Source organism: Erithacus rubecula, assembly GCF_903797595.1.
Source record: "Erithacus rubecula genome assembly, chromosome: Z".
Lineage (NCBI taxonomy): Eukaryota > Metazoa > Chordata > Aves > Passeriformes > Muscicapidae > Erithacus > Erithacus rubecula.
The window spans coordinates 19,311,436-19,331,308 of NC_136661.1; the positions used below are offsets into that span (position 1 = coordinate 19,311,436).

At 42.0% G+C, this 19,873-nt stretch overlaps 1 protein-coding gene across 2 annotated transcripts; it reads right to left on the reverse strand.

Annotated features, from left to right (window-relative positions):
* Positions 1–1,839: 1,839 nt before the first annotated feature.
* On the reverse strand, positions 1,840–19,668 carry ZNF131 (zinc finger protein 131). 2 transcript variants are annotated; one of them, XM_079329953.1, is made up of 8 exons: positions 19,543–19,668; positions 15,799–15,937; positions 14,356–14,457; positions 13,256–13,400; positions 10,420–10,783; positions 10,095–10,317; positions 6,450–6,580; positions 1,840–3,403 (listed from the first exon to the last, which is right to left on the reverse strand). In XM_079329953.1, the coding sequence occupies exons 2-8, from the start codon at positions 15,920–15,922 to the stop codon at positions 2,744–2,746; spliced, it is 1,749 nt and encodes a 582-aa protein (XP_079186079.1). In that variant the 5' UTR covers positions 15,923–15,937; positions 19,543–19,668; the 3' UTR covers positions 1,840–2,743. The 2 variants fall into 2 exon arrangements, with proteins under 2 accessions (XP_079186079.1, XP_079186078.1); XM_079329952.1 differs by having other exon boundaries at positions 10,095–10,783.
* Positions 19,669–19,873: the final 205 nt, after the last annotated feature.

The window sequence follows — 19,873 nt, forward strand, 5'->3', positions numbered from 1 at the left end:
AAAACACAAGTATATCTTAAACCATCTACATTTAAGTAACAACTGGATCCCGGGGGGCTCACGCCGAGGTCCTGCCTCATGCTGCTCGGGGGGTTTGAGGGACGGCTCTGCATCAGGAAGATGCGGGATGGTGCACCAGCAATCCCTTCGGGAAAAACCGCAGTTCTCCTGGGTTGCAGGGGGCCTCTGGAGATTATGGCACTATCACCTGGAGCAGGTGACACACCAAGGCGTCCAGGTGGGCTTGGAGCCTCTTCATGATTCCACTTCGCTAGTGTACTTTGTCTCTAGGCAAATCAGCACACCGAGTAAAGCAGCAGCGAGGCGCTATTGCTGAAACTACCGAAACTCCTCCGGCGGCATGTCGGCAAAGGCAGGCGGGGAGGCTCATCCGTCGGCCCACAGCCCCGGCCCTCGGCTGAGCTCCCTGCGGAGGGAGCCGGCTGCCCCCCGCCGCCTCCTCCGGCTCCACTGGGCCCCGCGGCCCGACCCTTCCCGGGACCCTGTCCCGGCACCGGCCCCGCCGGCCCGGCCCGGAGCCGCCATTTGCTGCTATTGGCGGCCGCGCCATTTCCGCGCCTCACGGCTGCCGGCCCGGGAGCTCCCTCTGCCCCGCAAAACCTTCCCTTCTCCTGAGGGGTCAGCTGCTGCGGAGACCGGCAGGTAACTTGGGCTTAAGTCATTTGGGAAGGAGGTTACAGGGGACGGAGGAACGGCCCTGGGAAGGAGAATTCCTTCTTGAGGACTGCCTTCCTCCATGTCCCCCAGGGTGAGGGACCAGCCTCACCGGGAATCGGGACAGGCGACGCTGGGCACAGCCACAGAGCATCGTTCCTCTGCTACAAATCCATAGGAGCAAACAGCCCAGCTGTGCTTACCAACTACAGCCTTGCTGCCGATGCCATGGAATTGTTCAATTTACAGTCAACTTTAAAAACTACACAAAATTTAGGTTTGTTGGTCAGATGCGCAATCAGATTGTTCCTCAAATTCCACCGAGACAGACTTTGCCTACATGCATTTATACCTAATAAAGTTTAGAGCTGGGCAGCTAAGTAAACAGCCCTGTTCCTTCCATTTTAGCAGAAGACAAGCTGCTTATTAAAAGCCAGGTATAAATATAATACCTAAAATTTACTTTCATGATTAACATGGGGCCACATCCTTTCCCCTGCACAGAATCTCATCACAGATTACTTGCATCTCAGAAAACACAGAACATAAGAAAAGAATGCAAGTTACGTTAATCAAATTGTTTGAGATTTTAATTGATACCCATGTTTCTTTTGTAACAATTTCTCAAAGGCTGTGATGAAACACAGTAATATTGAATGAAACTAAATAAATAAAAAAAATAAACAAATACCAGGAAACAGTTCTGCATTTGAAGATGGGATAGAAAAACCTGATTTTAACTAAGATCTGTAGTATTACCAAGAGCAATAGGGACTGTCCTTGCAAAAATTCTACCTGTCATTTAAGGCTTTGAAAATAAAGTTTTTCAGGAGTTTGGAGCACCTCTAATCTCCAGCAGTAATTAAGACATTCTTAACATCCCTGACCACAGACAAGCATTTTGTAAACAAATCTAACTTTACAGTAAAAAGCTATTAATCATATTAAAAATGAGACTGATCCTTTACACTGGAACATGCACTTAACTGCCAGGCACTCAGTTTTCCTAATATATTGGATAAAACAAATAATGCAACATTTAATGGTTTGTATTGTTTTATTTTCTAATATTGATTAAAATATTTACACTTCTACTTTTCAATCCACAGTTTAGCACTCATACTTATGGCTTTTACTTTTATGTTTAGCACATCTTTTTGTCAAGTGTAGCACATCTTTTTGTCAAGTGTCAGAATTTCATTAAAAAAACCCAAGAACCTGATACCATATAGACAAGTCTCTGTGTATGTTTAAACATATTCATTTTTAAAAATGATTATTTATAAAAGAGCCTGCTTGTAGCTTTCTTCCAAATCATATTTATCACAGACTCTACCAAGCTTTTTCTATTTTTAAGTGTCCCTTTTAGAGTGTCCTGCTGCATCCAAGTGAAGTCTGTTCCCTCCCTCAGCCCCCCCGCCTCTAAAATTAATGCAAAAGAAAATCAGTAACCGGCAATTTCAAGCAAAAATATAAAGCACTATAACATTACCTACATTGCCTTTTACAGAACTAAGTTCTCAAAAACTCTAGAAACTTTGTGGAAATTCAACCACTCAGTGTTGAAAAGGCACAGGACTTTTGTGCTCAGAGACCTCCAGCAACAGTGCTTTTAGCCCAGACTGAAACCCAAGATCCAAAAATTCACAGGTACTTATTTGCTACTTACAGCAGAACCCCTCAGATTTTACCGATTCTCCTGCTGCAAACATTCTGCAAATTTTTACAAGACTTTGCTTATACTGCAAGAGGAAAAGAGGTGAAATTACTTTTACTTATGCCCAGGAATGACGTATCAATGATACAAGCTATTAATTTCTAAAAATCTCACAAAGTTGTCTGTGTCTGTGGCAGTTTCTGTTCCATGGCACTACATGAACGGGGAAGTATTTTTCACATATGAGAGAAGTCTAATTGTACAGGAAGAAAGCTAATTTTGGTCCACTTGTCCAGCTTTCAATGGACAGCATATTGGAAAGGTGACCAGTGACAGTTCAAAAACCAATGTAAAAGTTAACAAAAATAATTTGGTATTTCATTCTTAAAACTGCAGTGTCATTTATTTGTCCTAGTCATCCACTTTTGCATTTTGTGTGTCCACTAATTGTGTTTTTAAGTCTTCAGCTTGCTCATTATGTTCTTCTTCTGCATCATCTGCTTGATTATGATCCTTTTCTTCTGCTTCTCCTTGATCAACACTTTGATATTCTACTTGTTCAAGGTCTGATCCATCTATAAGTTCTGCCTGTACTTCTTCCATCTGTATTTGATTTACGTGTTCAACATGTAACTGCTCCACATGAACTTCAGCACCTTGTTCAGTCTGAATGTGTTCAACTTCCAAGTAACTAATCTGCACCTGTTCCTGTAGTTCCTCCATCTGTGTGCCTTTCACTTGATTGTCCTGTATGAGATCCTGGTGCATCTGCTCCACAGTAACCTGTGCAGGATCCACTTGTACCTGAATTACTGGTAGGACATGCACTTGCTCAACTTGTTCTATTATTGTCATTGATGTTACTGGTTCAGCTTCCATACCTTCCACTGGGAGAACCTCTTCTGTCACTAATAGTTCTGAAACATTGTGCATTTCTTTGAGATGCCTTCTCAGCTCACTGCCTTGCATAAACCACAAATCACATAAGGTACAGTGGTTGGGTTTGTCACCAGTGTGTATTACCAAGTGGTCTTTGAACTGATCCCAGCTGTTAAACACGCTGTTACAAACCTGAAACAAAAGATACAGTGTGTTAAACAGCGCCAACAGAAATGTGACAAAATACAGTGCCTATCTGAGATCATGGTTTCAGACTGTATAGCTTCTTTCTACTTGGATTTAACAAAAACATACACGTTAAAAGTAAAAGTTGAGAAGAAAGCTTTAAATGAACAGGGGATTTGATATTTATTTTGACTTTTTTTAAGAATGGTTAGCTATTTTGAGTTGCACATACATAAGATACTGTTTTGGGTTGCAATACAGGATGTGGCTGAAATGTGTGTTCTATCACCATCTGTTGAAGGTGGGTGGGGCAGTGACCCTCATCTCCGTGGCACATATTATCTGCTAATGGGCCATCTCTAAGACCAGGTGGGGCAATTATCCTCCCTCCAGGAAGAAATCATCTGCTGCTGGCCCATTAAGTCCCTCTGTATGACTGATAAAATTACATTATCCCATGGGAGATGCTCCAGCCAGGGGGAGGAGCCGAGCCTTTCCTACCTAGATAAAAACTGAGATTTTGGACACCAAGATACCTTCTTTCCACTGGATTCCAGAGGAAAGCTGGACCTTCCCACATTATCCCTGGACCTTCAGAGGAAAACTGCAGCTTCTACAGGAGCACTGCTCCAGCTGAACCACATCTGCCACTGCAGGAGGATGCAGCCACCATTTAATGGGACTGCTGCCAACACCCTGACAGACAGGGTGTCAGGCTGTATTCTGACTGTGTCAGTATTTTGGGATTGTTCTTTGTAATTCTGTATTTCTGTTTTAATTTTCCTAGTAAAGAACTGTTATTCCTAATTCCCGTATCTTTGCATGAGAACCCCTTAATTTCAAAATTATAATAATAACTTGGAGGAAGGGGGTTTACATTCTCCATTTCAAAGAGAAGCTTCTGCCTTTATTGACAGACACCTGTCCTTCAAACCAGGACAGATTTCCACAAAATTCATGAGTCAGTAGAGCATTTGAAAGTTTTCTCATCTGAAATTCATGTATCATACAGTATCGTACTCCAATCCATACATGTCTGGAACTAGAGTTTTGGGTGGAAAGGTATTTATGCATTAATAGGGTGCAATGAAAGTGTAATACAGATTTTTGTTTTACTGACATTCTAGGTGCAGTACTACTGAACAATTTTTCCTTATCAACTTGCTCATGACATCTTGAGGTTTAACAGGCTAGGCTGAACTCTCCCATTTTGTGATTTTAAAAACACTCTACTTGAGTGTTTTCAACAGATAAAACTTTTAAAACTCCATCCATCCCTCTCATTCTCTTCCAGCCAAAAGTACTGCCTCAACAGTAGACATGCTATTTTCACAAAGCACATGAGCTCCCTTCCTTCCCTTCAGCTGGCAGTGGACATAAATAGCTGGAAAACAACACACAGAGACTGCAGAAATAAATGAGATGCAGGGCAGAGGAGACAGAAGAGTGGGGTAGAGTCAGGCTTGGAGTAAAAAACCCACAGGCTCAGGAGTCTTTATCCATGCAAATGTGTTTGGCTGTAGAAAGCAACAAGAAAACACATTTCAACAGCCCTTCACTGTCAGCAAATAGTTTTGAAACAGGATGTTCTATCTCTTAATGATTTTCAGTAACAGCACAGAAAGATAATGGAGGGAATATCTGAGGATTAAATCAAGAGCAGGTGAAGTCAGACAAACATCTCCATTTTGCTGCTGAAGTCTGCTAAAATGGATTGTAATTCTACTGTCACACCTTTTTCCCCCAGGCTCATATTTCAGAAAGAGATTGCACATACCGTTTTTAAAACACTAATATTATAGATAAACACTCAAAATTAGTCATATATAAAGATAATGACTATCAGCAATGCTCAGGGACATAATTATTGTTCTTGCTACACAGAATTTAATTCAGTATTCAAGGCACAAACACTGAAAGGACTCATGAAGAAAGCAGTTTTTTCTCCTCTTTGTTCAGTGAACAAAGATTTATTTGTTCAAATTTAGTTCTAAAGAGAAAAAAGTTCTAATAATTTATCCAAGAATTACTGCAGTTTCTGCAGGCTGAAGAACAGAAATCCACATTTGCAACATCTGTGAGAGGATAAGGAAGTTTAGAAAATTAGTTATGACTTGAATCAGCTCCTTAAAAGTGAAGTTAGATTTATCTCAACAGCTTTTCAAATGTGAGTTACACATAGTGACAAAGTACCCTAGCACTCTGTACAGCATTTATTTTGCTTAAAAAATACTACAGACTGCCATCATAAATAATAATTACTTTCCAGACAAAATCAGTATGTTTGGTATCAAACAGAGAATAAAAGATAAAAAGAAATTAAATAATAATTTGTATTTTGGACTTTGGGTTTCACTTTTAGTGAAGTGTGCTTAGAAGTGGGAAAGGCGTAGGTCAGTGTATCAAGAACCTTGGAAAGGAAGCAGAAAGACCAGCAAAGTGCAGCCTAGCCAAAAGAATCTCTATGATTTTAAGTATAATAAGGCTCCACATCAGTAATTCCACTATTTTAAATGGACATACTTAGATGTGAGAATTTATCTGCGTTTTGATTGTACTCCAAATACCTCACAACAACTCTACAACATTACAACTCTACTCACTTCAACACTACAAGGAAGTCTACAACTTCCTTGTTAGAAGAGGAGGGGTAGACACTGATCTCTTCTCCGTGGTCACCAATGACATGACCTGAGCCAATGGCCTGAAGCTGAATCAGGGGAGGTTCACCTTGGATATTAGAAGAAAGCTTTTCATCCAAGAGGATGTTTGGGCACTGAACAGGCTCCCCAGGGCACTGGTCACAGCACTTAGCCTGACAGAGCTCAAGAAGCATTTGGACAATGCTCTCAGGCACATGGTGTGACTCTTGGGGTGTCCTGTGCAAGGCTGGGAGTTGGACTCAATCCTTGTGGGACAAGTCCAACTCAGCATATTCTGTGACTCAATATTATTTTACTGAAGTAGCTCTTAGAACCCATTCTCATTGCCTCTCCTGTTCAGTCCTCCCATACTCCTTGAAGGAGGAAGGTACCTCACACCTCAGACTCACCTGACATTCATATAGCTTCTTTCTTCCCTTTTTAGCGCCAGCTCCAGACTGACAGGCTGTCAGGTGACATTTGAGCGTGCTATTCCTAGCAAAACGTTCATGGCAGTTTGGACATTCAAAGGGTTTTTCACCTGTTAAGACAGATATAAGGGTTTGTAAGCGTATAAAACCACCCATGCCTCTTTCAGGTCTCTCTTCTTCACCTCTCTCTCGTCTAGATTGATAAATATGCTGTAAAGATGCGGCCAACAGGATTATTCTGCAGAAAAATAGATGAAAATTCAATATAAAAGGGCAAAAAACTGATGCAGAGTTATAACTTCCATTTAGAAGAAAGCAAATGTAACAATTACCAGTAGCTTTTAAGGTATTTGTGGAAATGATGTTACTATTCTGGCAAAATATTTTAAAGAAATATGAGCTTTCGTCTCATAATAGTTACAATTAAAGAACTAACAATTAGTCAATATACAAAGTGACATAGTAAAGAGGGAAGTACTTAAATAATACAACCTTTTATTTTCAATAATAATAGCTTATGCTTGAAACTGAGCTCCTGGAAACAAAGCTGTCACGTAATGATTGTGAAATAACAGTGCATCAATACTAAAACAAAAAAATCCTGCAACCAACTTTCCCCCAAAATATACCAAAGAGAAAGCACAGAGGGACATAAATGGGCACAAGCAAGATAAAAATTCTTCTCAGTTTGGCCACTTCATTTCCACCATGGTATCAAACACAGAAGCCAGCTAAGGACAACAGCAGGGGAAGCTGAAAGCAGGTCTTTTTATCATCCAAGGTACTATGCTGGCATCAAGTGGTAATGAACAAAGGGTGTTGCACCATGCACAAACACAACGACATTCAAGCAAATTAAATTACAAAAAAAGCCCTCGAAGAGTGTGTTTCCTCTGAAAGTCTGTAATAATCTGTATAGGTACTGCCACCAGCACCACTACTGAAATAAATGGATAATGAACTCCAAAAGAGGCTGAGCCATTTCAGTGAATACCATGAGGATCAATCCTAGCTAGTTTAAAAGCCTGCATTTTCAGGCATGTGGTAGTTATTGGATATTGTGGGGGAAAAACAAATCTTCATAAATATTTACATGTTCCTAATAAGCTTTTCAAAAGAAATTCACAAGCAACTTAAGTGTCACTTATACACCTAAAAGCCGCAGAAATATGTTAAATGGTGGAAGCATTCCCCTCAATGGTTACTATATGCTACATTTTTGAAGTGTTGTACAGGAAAGGCAGAGAGGACACTAAAGTGCCCTGCAGATCAAAAATCATGCCTTGCCCAAGCAGCTGGTGAGTTTGGAGCTAGATGATCTTCAAGGCTTCTACCAATGCAAACCATTCAGTGATTCTATGATTCTACAGAGCATGCATGGATGACCGAAGAGCTCCTGGACTAACTCAAACACAAAGGGAAGTCCATGGAACCTGATGAGATGCATCTGCTGGTCCTCAGAGAGATGGTGAAATTGTTAAGCAGCTATCCATAAAATTTGAGGTGTGGCAGTCTGGTGAATTTCAAGATGACTGGAAAAGCAGAAGCATAATTCTTTCAAAAGAGGGACATAAGAAAGACCTGGGTAACTGTAGGCCAGTCTCACCTCCATGCCCTAAAAACCATGGAGCAGATCCTCCTGGCAGCTACACTGTAAAGACAGACTGAAAGCATTGGGGTTGTTCAGCCTGGAGAAGAAAAAGCTTCAGGGAGGTCTAAGAGCACCTGCCAGTGCCTAAAGGCAGTGCACAGGGAGCAAGGCCGGAGAAGGAATATTTACAAGGGAATGTAGTGATAATGCCAAAGGGGGAATGGCCTTAAGCTGAAACAGAGTAGGTTTAGGTTAGATATAAGGAAGAAATTTTTTTCTCACAGGGTGGTTATGCACTGGAACAAGTCTCCTAGAGAAGGTGTGGTTGTCCCATCCCTGAGAAGTGCTCAGGGTCAGGCTGAAGGTGCTTCACAGCAACCTGGTCTAGTGGAAGGTATCCTGTTCTTGGTCCCAGAGGGTCAAACTAAATCATTTTTAAGGTACCTTCCAACCCAAGCCATTTTATCATCCTAGTACGGCTCCACTGCTATTTTAATGTAGTTGCTAGTGTAGTGATTGAGCAACAACAGGATAAAATATTTTTATGACATCTTCTCTCAGTCCTTTCAAGTTCATTTCAGCATTCAACCAGTGCTACACAGAGCTCAGAATTTAGAAAGCCTTTAACAGAGTGGGAGCTTTTTCATTCTCCTTAGGAGATCACAATTAAATGCTGGTATCTATTCTGATTTTAAGCTTAAGGCTTTTGAAAATGCTAAACTGTATGTAATTCCATACGTTATACTTATTAGATCAATATATATTAGGTATATTTTGTACCTCTTGTGATATGCTAACTTGCTTTGAATTGAAAATTCTTTTTTGCAAGAGCAAACATATTACATATTTTGGATTACTCTGGTTATCTGCCACAAATTTTCTCCTGAATAGATTTTTGTTAACTAGTATATATTTGAATTGCTTATAGTGGAGAAACACTCCCTGCTTTACAGGGGATAAGGACTTCTCAAAGCTTATAAAAGTCTATAAAAGGAACTTCTAGGAGGTTATTTGGAATGGACCAGAGACAGCCATAAATGAATACTTAGCAGTTCCACATACAGGTACATTCTATTTAAATTAAGACATTCTAATTAAAAGAATGATAACTATTTTTTCCAATAACAAGCTGCAAAAGAAATGGAGCTACTGCGCTCCATTAAACTTTTACTTATGACTGTCACATTAAACAAAAACATCTGAAAGATCAAGACCATGTTTATTTTACATTCAGTTATCTATGTCATTCTCAGTGTCTGTTCACTCAGCAGATTCATCTCAGTGAGATGAAGAAACAATAATCTCCCATACTAAAAAGGAAAAGAGGAGGAGCACAAATCACTTTGATCTTTCCTACCCAGATTTCAAAGAGGCAGATTTCACAGTAAAAAAAAGTGTACTATAATGACCAGAATTTTTTTGCTAGTTTTAGTAGTTTTGCTTAATGAACCAAGCAAATTCAAATCATAAATGAGACAAAACAAGAGCAAGAGTAAAACTTTCCAAACAAGACGGTACAAGACATAATTCTTTGAGGGTATTTTATGTTTAATAGGCATTTACTCAGAAGTTGTTAGATAAAGAAACTCTCTAGATTGTATCCCACCAAGAAGACTTGTGATTTAAATATTTCAACAGAAATACTTACGAGGAAATTTTGAAAATAAAACTAGTTCCTCGGTTTGGTATTTTTGAAGACAGGGAAGGAAGTATTTTGAAAAACATCTTTTAAGGTTTAATAGACTTGACAGAGAAGCTTCCTTACTACTTTCTGGTTTTAGGTACCTACTTTTAATTGACTCAATCCCCCAAAAGTTTACATCAATTTAAAACAAAAAACCACAAACAAACAAAAACATCAACAAACAAACAAAAAGACATACTAGCATTTTAGTTGTAACTAGAAGACAAGTATTTCTAGCACTGAGGACTCATTTATTTTCTTCAGCATATTACCTACTTCCCCAAAACATGCAAAAGTCCAAAATACTAGAATGAAGGCCACAAGCACAGGATTGTAGCAGCTTTCTTACCTGTGTGCTTCCGAAGGTGCTCTTTAAAATGCCCAAAGTGGTCAAACTGCTTGTCACAATACTGGCATACATGTATTTTCTTGCCAGGTCTTTGCTTCTTGCTGGCACCACCTTCATCAAGGTGGTAACAGGTGAGGTGCTGTTTCAAAGCACTCTCTCGTAGGTATCTTTTATTGCATATGTCACACTTGTAATTCTCAGTAGAGTGTGTTTTCATGTGTTCCTTAAAATGGTAAAACAATTTAAATGAACGGTTACATTTCTCACAGTGGAATAAATTGTTCATGTGTGACAGCTGAAGTTCCACAATTTCAATACCTTCTACCTGTTTGCACGAGGGGTCAGTTGCACTATCACCTTCTTCTTGGATCTGGCATTTTCTCTCTCCCTGACGATACTTGCTGGTGATATCTGCCAGAAGAGCCAAAGCAGATTCATCTGATGTACCCGTTGTCTGTATGTACTTTATGGATTGCTCTGCAGAAGCTACTTCTTCAAGCGTTTCAATGTTGTCCTCTTCCACTTTCATTGTCCCTTCACCAATCTCAACCTCAATTTCAACAGGCTCTGATTCTGCAGATGGCAATGTTTCTGTGATAACATTAGAGGTTTCAGCAATCTTCCTCTTTTTTGGTTTATTTTTACTTTGTGCTTCATTTGGTTCTAAGGGTGATGAATTTTCTTTGTTCCTGAAAAGTATTTGCATAAACATGGTTAAGATCACTTAACAATGACATAATTCCTACATAGTAATGAGGTTCTGCATCCAACACTTCCTTAGCTGTTTCTCAAAGCTGAATGATGACATTATCTATGTGCAAATCAGACACAAACTGTGTGCACATCAGAAGCTAATTTGTCCTTAATCTACACTCCTTAGTGCTGTTAAGTAACATTGTTAAAGCTGATAAAATATTTTTAAGTATTTTAAGTATTTTAAATAAATAGCTCTGCTTGAATGATACAAAGCATCTATCAAGAAGAAAAACCAGCTAACCTATTGACTTATCTAAAAATTTGTGAAATTCTGTACTTGGAAAGTAAACTCTTCTAAAATAATAAATTCTTTGGCCTGTCTACTCAGAAATAAGGTTCAAGTCCCTCCTATGCCATTCATCTCTTAACATCTGCACCATGTGCAACTGCAAGCAGTACTTAGAGGCTGTGAGAAAACATTTTAGTTGTGACTTCACACAGTGGTTATATACACACAAGGGTTAACATATCCCATAGTTCAGGAAGGCACACTGCTGACAGATGACATGAAAAAAAGCCACTAGGATCTGAAAGAAGTATTCTAGTTTAATTTTCTGGGCTTAAACAAATAAACCTCAGTTCTGTGCTGTTCTCACTGAGTAACACATACACAACCCTCCTCCTCCAAAATGTCAGGGACAGGACAGCATCTCAGACACAGACACAGCTGAGTGAGCCAATGCTTTCAAGTCATCCACAGCACTACTGTGCTGCAGGTTTTACTACTGATCATCAGTTTCAAAAATAAGTGGCTATCTTCCCATCAAACAGACTGTCTGGAGTAAGCTGTGCTTTTAACCTTCCTCAGCACCATGATGAATCCTTTCTTGTAATGTACTCTCTATCACTTTCAGGCTTTCTAGTAACAGGAGACAAGACTTCGCCCACTATTTCCAAGTTGTGGGAGTCCAGAGTATTCCTCTGGCTTCTCTGGGAGCCTCATGACCCCCTGGCGGGGTCCCCAAAAATCCTCAAATGAGACTCATGTGTCTCAGGGGCTGGATTTAACTCCTTGGAACAATCTACCAACATTGAGTGAAGAAATGCAAGTTGCAAAAATAGAGTGTAAATTAGACTGTTAGAACGTAGAATAAGCAGATTTCTAGAATGTTTATATTAAGGGGCTCATGGCTAGGATGGAGGATTTGGGGCGTGGATACTTTTTCCTCCTTCTTCTTCACTCCATCCATGTTGGAGTGGCACCTTGGCATCCTTCAACTGGATGGGGACAAAACTAGAAATTGTAATAAGACTGTGGTGTATTGGAAATTAATTGTAAATATCTAGTACATAATTTAGAGTATAAAAGATCAGTCCTGCCTCTGCCAGGCAGATTCTGCCCTGGACGTCTGGCGAGCAGACCGCTGTTTGCTGGACAAAGCATTCCTGAGATAACAAACAATAAACAACCTTGAAACCTCTGAGAACAGCCTCCTGCACTCTCTCCTCGGGGAAAACCTGAATTCCAGAGCACCTTAATGTCCTCCTGAGGTGATCTCAAGCATTAAGAGACACCTTGGGCTGTGACACCAGGTCATATTGTCATATGTGTAACTAATGAGGTAATGTAGGCCACAGTTTATAAATGGCACCTTAGTCTGTTCACACACAGGAAAACAGACTAGCTAAACTCAGTTTCATATAGCCTGGATTTCTGATGTCTATGAGATGACATGTACATTGCAAGGAGCTCCTGAATCACGTACCAAAACCAGCCAAGTGTAGCATGCAGAAGGAATAAGAACATGAGCGAACTTCAAGGAAGTGAAATGGAAGGAAGGTGATGAAAAAGTTATTATGGGATTGGCACCCACTTTTTTCAATCTAGACTTTGGCAATGGATTACAGTTTCTAGTACTGGATAACAGGTGCTGCAGCAACATTTGACTGAGTATTGAACCCAGATTAAACTGACTTCAACAGTTACATTCATTCAAAAAGTTTGAGAGATTAATTTTGCAGCAAGAGGTTTTAAGATCACTGCTTGCTCAGAAACAGTAGAAAGCTCCATGAAATCAAAACACCAGCACAAAGCTGTTAATGTTGTCAGATTACCAGAGACATTGGCACTGCCCAGCCAGCTGTCAGTCAGGTGTGGCTATCAGAGACCAAACATCAGTTACCACAGAGTCACGGCCCTACAACATCAGCAACATTTACAAGCCACGTCACTTGTCACTGAGTTCTAGCCTAACAGCAACATTGAGTTGTAGCCTGATATTTTTGTTTTACCCCATGTAATTCTGACATGTATGTTACAGTAGAAGAATATATGATTCTACACAAGTTAAGGAGGTTCCAGCATAAGAAACAGCACTGCAAAAGACTGGCAGCCAGCACTTGCAAAATCCTTATTGAGACTTTCTCCTTCAGTGTTGGGAAGAAAAAGAGACTTATATGCTTACCTGATTTCAAGTGCTTTGATTGCTTCTAGCATCTGTAGATACTCTGCAGCTTTCCAAACATCATTTGCTTCTTCCTCACCTTGTACCATTAGCTTTGCTGTATAGGTGAACTCAATTAGGTGACGGAAGGCCATGTTACTTACACCTGTGTACAGGCAAGAGAAACAAGTTACCTTTAACAATTCCACAGCCTCATCCTTCCAGTGAATCCTGCACACTTGTTTGCACACCATTTTCATCACAGTACTGTAGCTGCCAGTTTCATAAAGATCACACCCTTAAATGGCTCCACTGGATGGGTTGGTTTGGGTTGGAAGAGACCTTTATAACCACCTAGCTCCAACCTCACTCATGTTGGAATAAAAACACCTACTAAGGAAACGTGAGTCTGGAACAGTGGTGGAGTTTTGCCATAACAAATATAAAAAGAATTATAAGGTGGACAAAAAGCTGTTTCAATAATACATACATTTAAACACAAAAAAAACTATTCCTGGAGGCTGAGATGCTGCTCCAGGAATTTAATTTCCTCCCTGCCTACCACATAAGTATTGCTCCATGTGTGGCTTGCTCTGGCATCCCAGCCAAGGCATCAGCCACTGGCCATCACTGACAGCCTTTTTCAGCTGACCAGCTTTTCTCTGGGAAAGTTTTTGTGTAGTACTGCTAATCCTAAAACATATAAAGGGTCTACCTGACTTTCACTAGCCATTTATTAGGGGGGAAAAAAAACAAACAAAAAGCACCACATAATGTCACATTTTCTCTTTCTGTTCTCATTTTTCACTTTTCTTCAGGGAGGCTTTCTTTCCAGTGTTAGTAGCTGTCTCAGAACAACTTAAGAACTAATATCTAGAAAGTTTAACTGCAATGACCAAGGGTGTTCAAGCGTTCAAAGTCAGGCTGGCTACGGCCTTGACCAACCTGGTCTTGTGGGAGGCATCCCTTCCCATGGCAGGGGAGGCTGGGCCTAGGAGATCTTAACATTCTATTACTCCAACCCTAAACATTCCATGCACTGGCCTGTACTAATGATGCTACAATAATTTCCAGCTTGACCACACAAGTCTGAATGCTCTTATCTGCACAAGTCAGATTACCTTCAATCTCCACCAAAGGCTCCTGAGTGAAATCTTGGAAGAATTTATGGAAGAACTGGCTACAGGCAGCAAGAACTGCCTTATGAGCTTTGAAATGGTGACCTGCAAAGGGAGACAGAAAGTTTGGTTTACAGTAACACCTTCCTCCTTCATAGTGCAGAATAAGTGCAGATGCAGAAAAAAAACCCCAGTTTAAACATCTATTCCAGCAGCATATACTGTTTCTCCTTGTAACACTGGACACTACTGAAGCTGGCTCATCCCTTCTCACACAGAACCTTGCTAAAGCTCTGCAACTCAACCAGTTGGAGAACTCACTCACACTCCCTCCCTCCCTCCCTCCCTCCCTCACTCATGTGTTTCTCATTTAAGAAATGAATTACGAGAAATTTCTATGCAAACTTTTTTTCTGTATGTCTTGGGCTCAGCTCTGTATGTCTCATGGTTTTGTTACTCCTGCAGACTGATGTATATTATCACCTCTGCCAGCATAAACCACACAACAAAAGTGGTTCTGCTCTATTCTTCCTTCCAGAGTCTCTATTCTTCTCCCCAGTGGAGGAATGAACATTTATAGGGCTCAGTGATACAGGGATAAAGAAGGCAACATGGATTAGAACTACACAGCTGCACACAAAACCAGCTCCGAGTTCAACACATAAATTTGGTAATGACAGAGAAGAGGCAAACATTAAGGGCAAGTGCTGTCAGTGAAGCTGTGGCTGTACCTGAAGAATATTTGTTTTTCTTCATTTGCTTACCCTCCTTCTCATCTGGACTCTGTAGGATCACTTTTCTTCAAGTGAGTTGCTGCTATCTTTTTAAAGAGTGGGTGGTACTCCTTTAGGTAAGTCTGTCCTAGAGGACACTGCCTATATTCTCTGTAATGTTCATGCATTCTAAGACATTCTGAATATGAAGCAGACTTAAGTGATCTATCACAAACCACCCTTCCTAAGAAAATAGTAAGCACTTGTATCTTCATCATCCTTTTAAAACAGTTCTTACACCCTTAGAACACTTACAAAAAGTGTGTGCTTCTACCTTTTTTAAGTAGTACACAGATACCCGAGAAGCTGCTGTGAGAATTAAATATTATTTCAAGGTGTGGGGCTTTTTTATTTAGACACAGTATTTATAGAAGTTCTCTGCATGTGGTCAGGCAAGCCCAAGAAAAACATTTTACGATGTTTTGGGAATCCTTAAATATACCACAGCAGTTTCAAAGAGGACTTCCATCTGAGAATATTGTAGTCTCTTGTTTGGGAAAACAGAAGCAAAATTATTAATCACTATGATGAATCTTTCGAAGTAACTTGTACAGAACTAAGAATTTGATCACAGCCCAGTCTGACACCTGACCATGAAAAAATCTAACAGCATCCCACCACAACTTTCAGAATTATTCTCTGAATACCAGCTGGTTCTCAGGCCTGCACATACCGTCGACGATCAGAGTGATATCTGTAAACTGGTCCTGCTCACGTTGTTCATTCAGTCTGTCCAAAATAACTTTATAGTGTTCAGGGAATTCCTGGATACAGTCCATCGTTTCCTCAGCTTCCATGGCAAAAGGCCTGGTCTGCAAAACAAATCTTGTATGAGAGTAAGAATATTGTGCCACACAGTAAATACTGTGCACACCCAAGTTATTATACAAATATGACTTAACTAGCACTTTGCCAGGACTATAAAACTAATGGAAAAACTTTTTTTGACCCAGTGTTAGCTGACAGGTAGGAAATGGCACAGCTAATGATGTGGAATATTGTCTTATTTGGGCACATGAAGAAGCAGCCAAAGTGGGTATTTCTTTAACCTACGGATTAGGACCCAACCACCCTTAAAGCAAATACTGCAGGGATGCAACATCACCACAGTTACTTAGCCTACACCACAGCAGCATAATCTCACAATCTTCATATAATTACTTCTTGCAATCCCACCCATCTACTTGGTTAAAAGACAGTTCTTAAAACTGTTAAGTCACGTTTTGCAGCTCATGAACAAGATATTTACTTCCTTTAAATATAGATGCAATAGAGCAGCAGTTTTCAATTTCTGAGTGCATCACAATTGCCAGGGATTTAATTTGCTGTGAAGCTTACTCACCCATCCTACTTATATTTCTTCTTCAGAAAATCAAAATATTCTTTGCCAGCCTTTTGAAAGAGACACATAATGCTTATAATCTGATAGCCCTTCCTCCCTTACTAACACAATAAACATATCTCAGGCTGGGAGCTGCAGAGGATCTCAGACCTGGAACGCTTTAGCAGAACTCAGTGCCTGTGGATGAGATGCATGCCACATACACTGTCCCAGGAATCACTCAACAGCACCAAATCATCAGCAAAGGCCATGGCTGTAACTTCCAAACCTCCTTGTTGGAACCATTGACCATCAGTTTCCAATTTATAGAGGAGGATCAAGTGAGAGACTAAATAACACAGGTGACATAGGGTATTCCTGCTTGACACCTGTAAGGATCTAACTGGGATCTGTCTTCTCACTTTTAGTACCAACGTACGTGAAGCAGTCTGCTGCTTATGCAGCAGCAGAGCATCCAAGTACTTCAACAAAAGCACTTTACAAATCACCTCCAGGCAAAATTACTTCATATCCATGCAAAAAAGCTCATCTTCAACTCCACACTAATGTGTCTTACATTTAGAATGCTGCAGAAACAAAAGAATTATGGAGCTCCTTTTTACACCACAACACACTCTCCCTTCTTGTCTCTCAGAAAAAAGTCACCCATGAAGAAGTCGTTTTACTAAAAGAATGAAATAAGTGAAATAAGAAGCAACTACTTAGGGAAATCCAGCCCTACCTGCTATTGCTATTGTGGTTGCCAACCACAAAAATGTTGCCCACAGAAGTCAGATGCATTACTTTGTTTGCAATAAACCAATAACTACACATTTAAGGTGACACTGATTATTTATTTCAGAGCTGTGCAAGCCTAGGTGTCCAGTGGAATTCCACAGATCAACTACCCAACTATAAAATCTTCTTACTAATTTTACATGTTAGCAAGCAAAAGGATTAGTGTTCATTGGTTACAAGTAATATAATTCTCTCATTAATTAGTATTCACTCTTCCACTGTTTAATGACTTTCTTGGCAGAATTACCTGTTACCCAGTTGGAGCTGATTTCAACACAATTGCTAAATTTGGTTTATTGGTTTCTTCCTTCTTTAGGGGGTTCTGCTACATGTCCTGTGGCCTCTGCATTCTCTGTGTCCACTATCAGTGGTACATCCACTTTCCCAGGCTTTGTTAGCCTGCCCTTAGGTCTGAGATCACTAAAGGATGTCTTCATAAGCTTAAGAAGCAATTCTACCAATAAGTAATTTGTTTTTCTAACACTTGGACATTACTCAGAGATTGTTGGCTGATCTCAGTTTCATGGATTAGACTGCCCTTCTTGCTGAAGGCAGTACACAAAGAGCCAATATAAAAAAAAAAAAATCCTTTCTTAAGCCAATTCTATGTATTCCATATTTCACAGCAGAAACTGTCAGGGTCTTTGAGCAGGTAGAGGAGAAGATGCAGATGGAAGGGAGCAGATGCTGCAGCTGCATTCTCTTTTCCTCATCTATAATGGTGGGTCTAAGAAAGACAGCCAGAAGTTCCCGCCTTTCTTTTTCCATCTGGTATTTCACATAAAGTCTCATGTGGGAAGGTGTCAGCTACCTACTTCACAGTTTGATTATTCTTGCCCATTTTTGATACATTATAAAAGGGCAGATGACTTGCATTTAAAAGCGTAATTCCTTAAAACAAAAATCTGACCCCCAAATCTCGTGATTTTCACCTCCCATGATTTTTGCTTTACTTCCAAACTGACTGTAGGAATACCTTCAAAGAAACACCCCAAATCTCAAAATAATAGTGCAATCTTAGCACACCAAACACAAGATACACTAAAAGGCCTTTTTCTTAGAAGGCTTACAAAACACAGTAAGAAACATACAATTTATGTTAGACAGTTCATTAATTTACACAGAACTAGTAAAAATGTAAATTTACTGTATAACTAAATTCAGTTGCAGCATTCATTGAGTATTCTCATTTCAAAAACCTCAGTCATACTGCACGAAAAGGCCTGACAAAACAGCACACATTCAATGAGAGTGAAAAGTACAGTTGGGAAAACAAAGCAGCCGAGGAAGACGGACAGAAGTGATCCAAACTCCCACTTAGGAGTGGGCTCACAGCTGAGGGACAAGAGTGGATCGCTTCAGTTGTCTGTGCAACTTCCTTGGAAGACTCGTGGAAATACTGCCTTACCCTTATGAGCCTGTAACCCTGGACACATTTCATGTGATCTGCATATGATCCGCCGAGCTGCTTTTATAATTCCACCCCAACGAAACCATGTTATTGTTACTATTCTCCTGGGCTGCATGTGGAACTCGGTGGATTCCAGGCACCCGATGTCTGTTCCCGCACACGCACCCCACAGGCGCGGGCGGGAGGGGCTGGGGCGGCTCGGAGGAGCCCACAACACCGCCATCTTGGCAAAGGGGGAGCCGCGGCCCGGCCAGTGCAGGAGCTGGAATTCCTCATGCACGCTGCCGCACGTTTTCCCCAAAACCAACGCTCAGGCGCGGCGCGGGCGCGATGCCGCTGCCGCCGCCCGGCCCCGCAGCGCGGACGCGGGGCGCTGCCGCGGGGCTCCGGGGCACAGCGCCCGCCAGGCGGCGCCCCTGCCGCCTGAGCCCCACCCGGGGCTCCCGCCACCCGCGCGCGCCTCCCGCGGGCTGCGGCCTGCGCTCCCCGCGGCCTCATTGGCGGTCGCCGGTGTCAGTCAGAGGGACCCTGGCCAATCGTGAGGCGCGCGCAGCGCTCGCCCCGGGCGCAGAAGCCAATGAGCGGCCGCAGAGTGCCCGGAGCGGGCGAAGGCGGAAGGCCTGGCCCGCGCCCAGGGCTGGCCGCGCACGGTGGATCCGGGCGCGGTGCGAGCGGCGCCGGCAGGCACGGGGACCCGCGGGGCGTCCCGGGAGGGGACCTGACCGCTGCCAGCCCGAGCCTGGCGCCCGGCAGCGCCGCCGCCTCGTTACTCCTTATTACGTCATCAAAACGCGCATTAAATCGATCCCTTTTCAATTCCCGGCCGGGTCGCGGCCCGACGACGCGGCGCTCCAAGAGGTGGGGAGGCGGTTCCGCCGGGGACTCACCGGGAGCAGCTCCTCGCCGCGCCGCTTCTCGCTCCACCGCCGCCGCTTCCTGCTGCCCGGCACGCTGGAAAGCGGGGCGCGCGCCGGCCAATCCCGACTCGCATTCCCGGCCTGCCCCGCGCTCACCTTCCACGCGACAGGGCGCGCGCGCGCCGGGGGGCGGGGCCCGGCGGGCGGGGCATGCCGGGAGTTGTAGTCCATTTTGTGCAGTGTGACGGGTTCAGGGTGACAGAACAGGTGGCGCTGGATGGGACCATGGTGGGTCATCTGTTCCTCTGGAGCAGGATCGTCCAGACCACACGGCGCAGCATTGTCGCCAGAGAATTCTTCA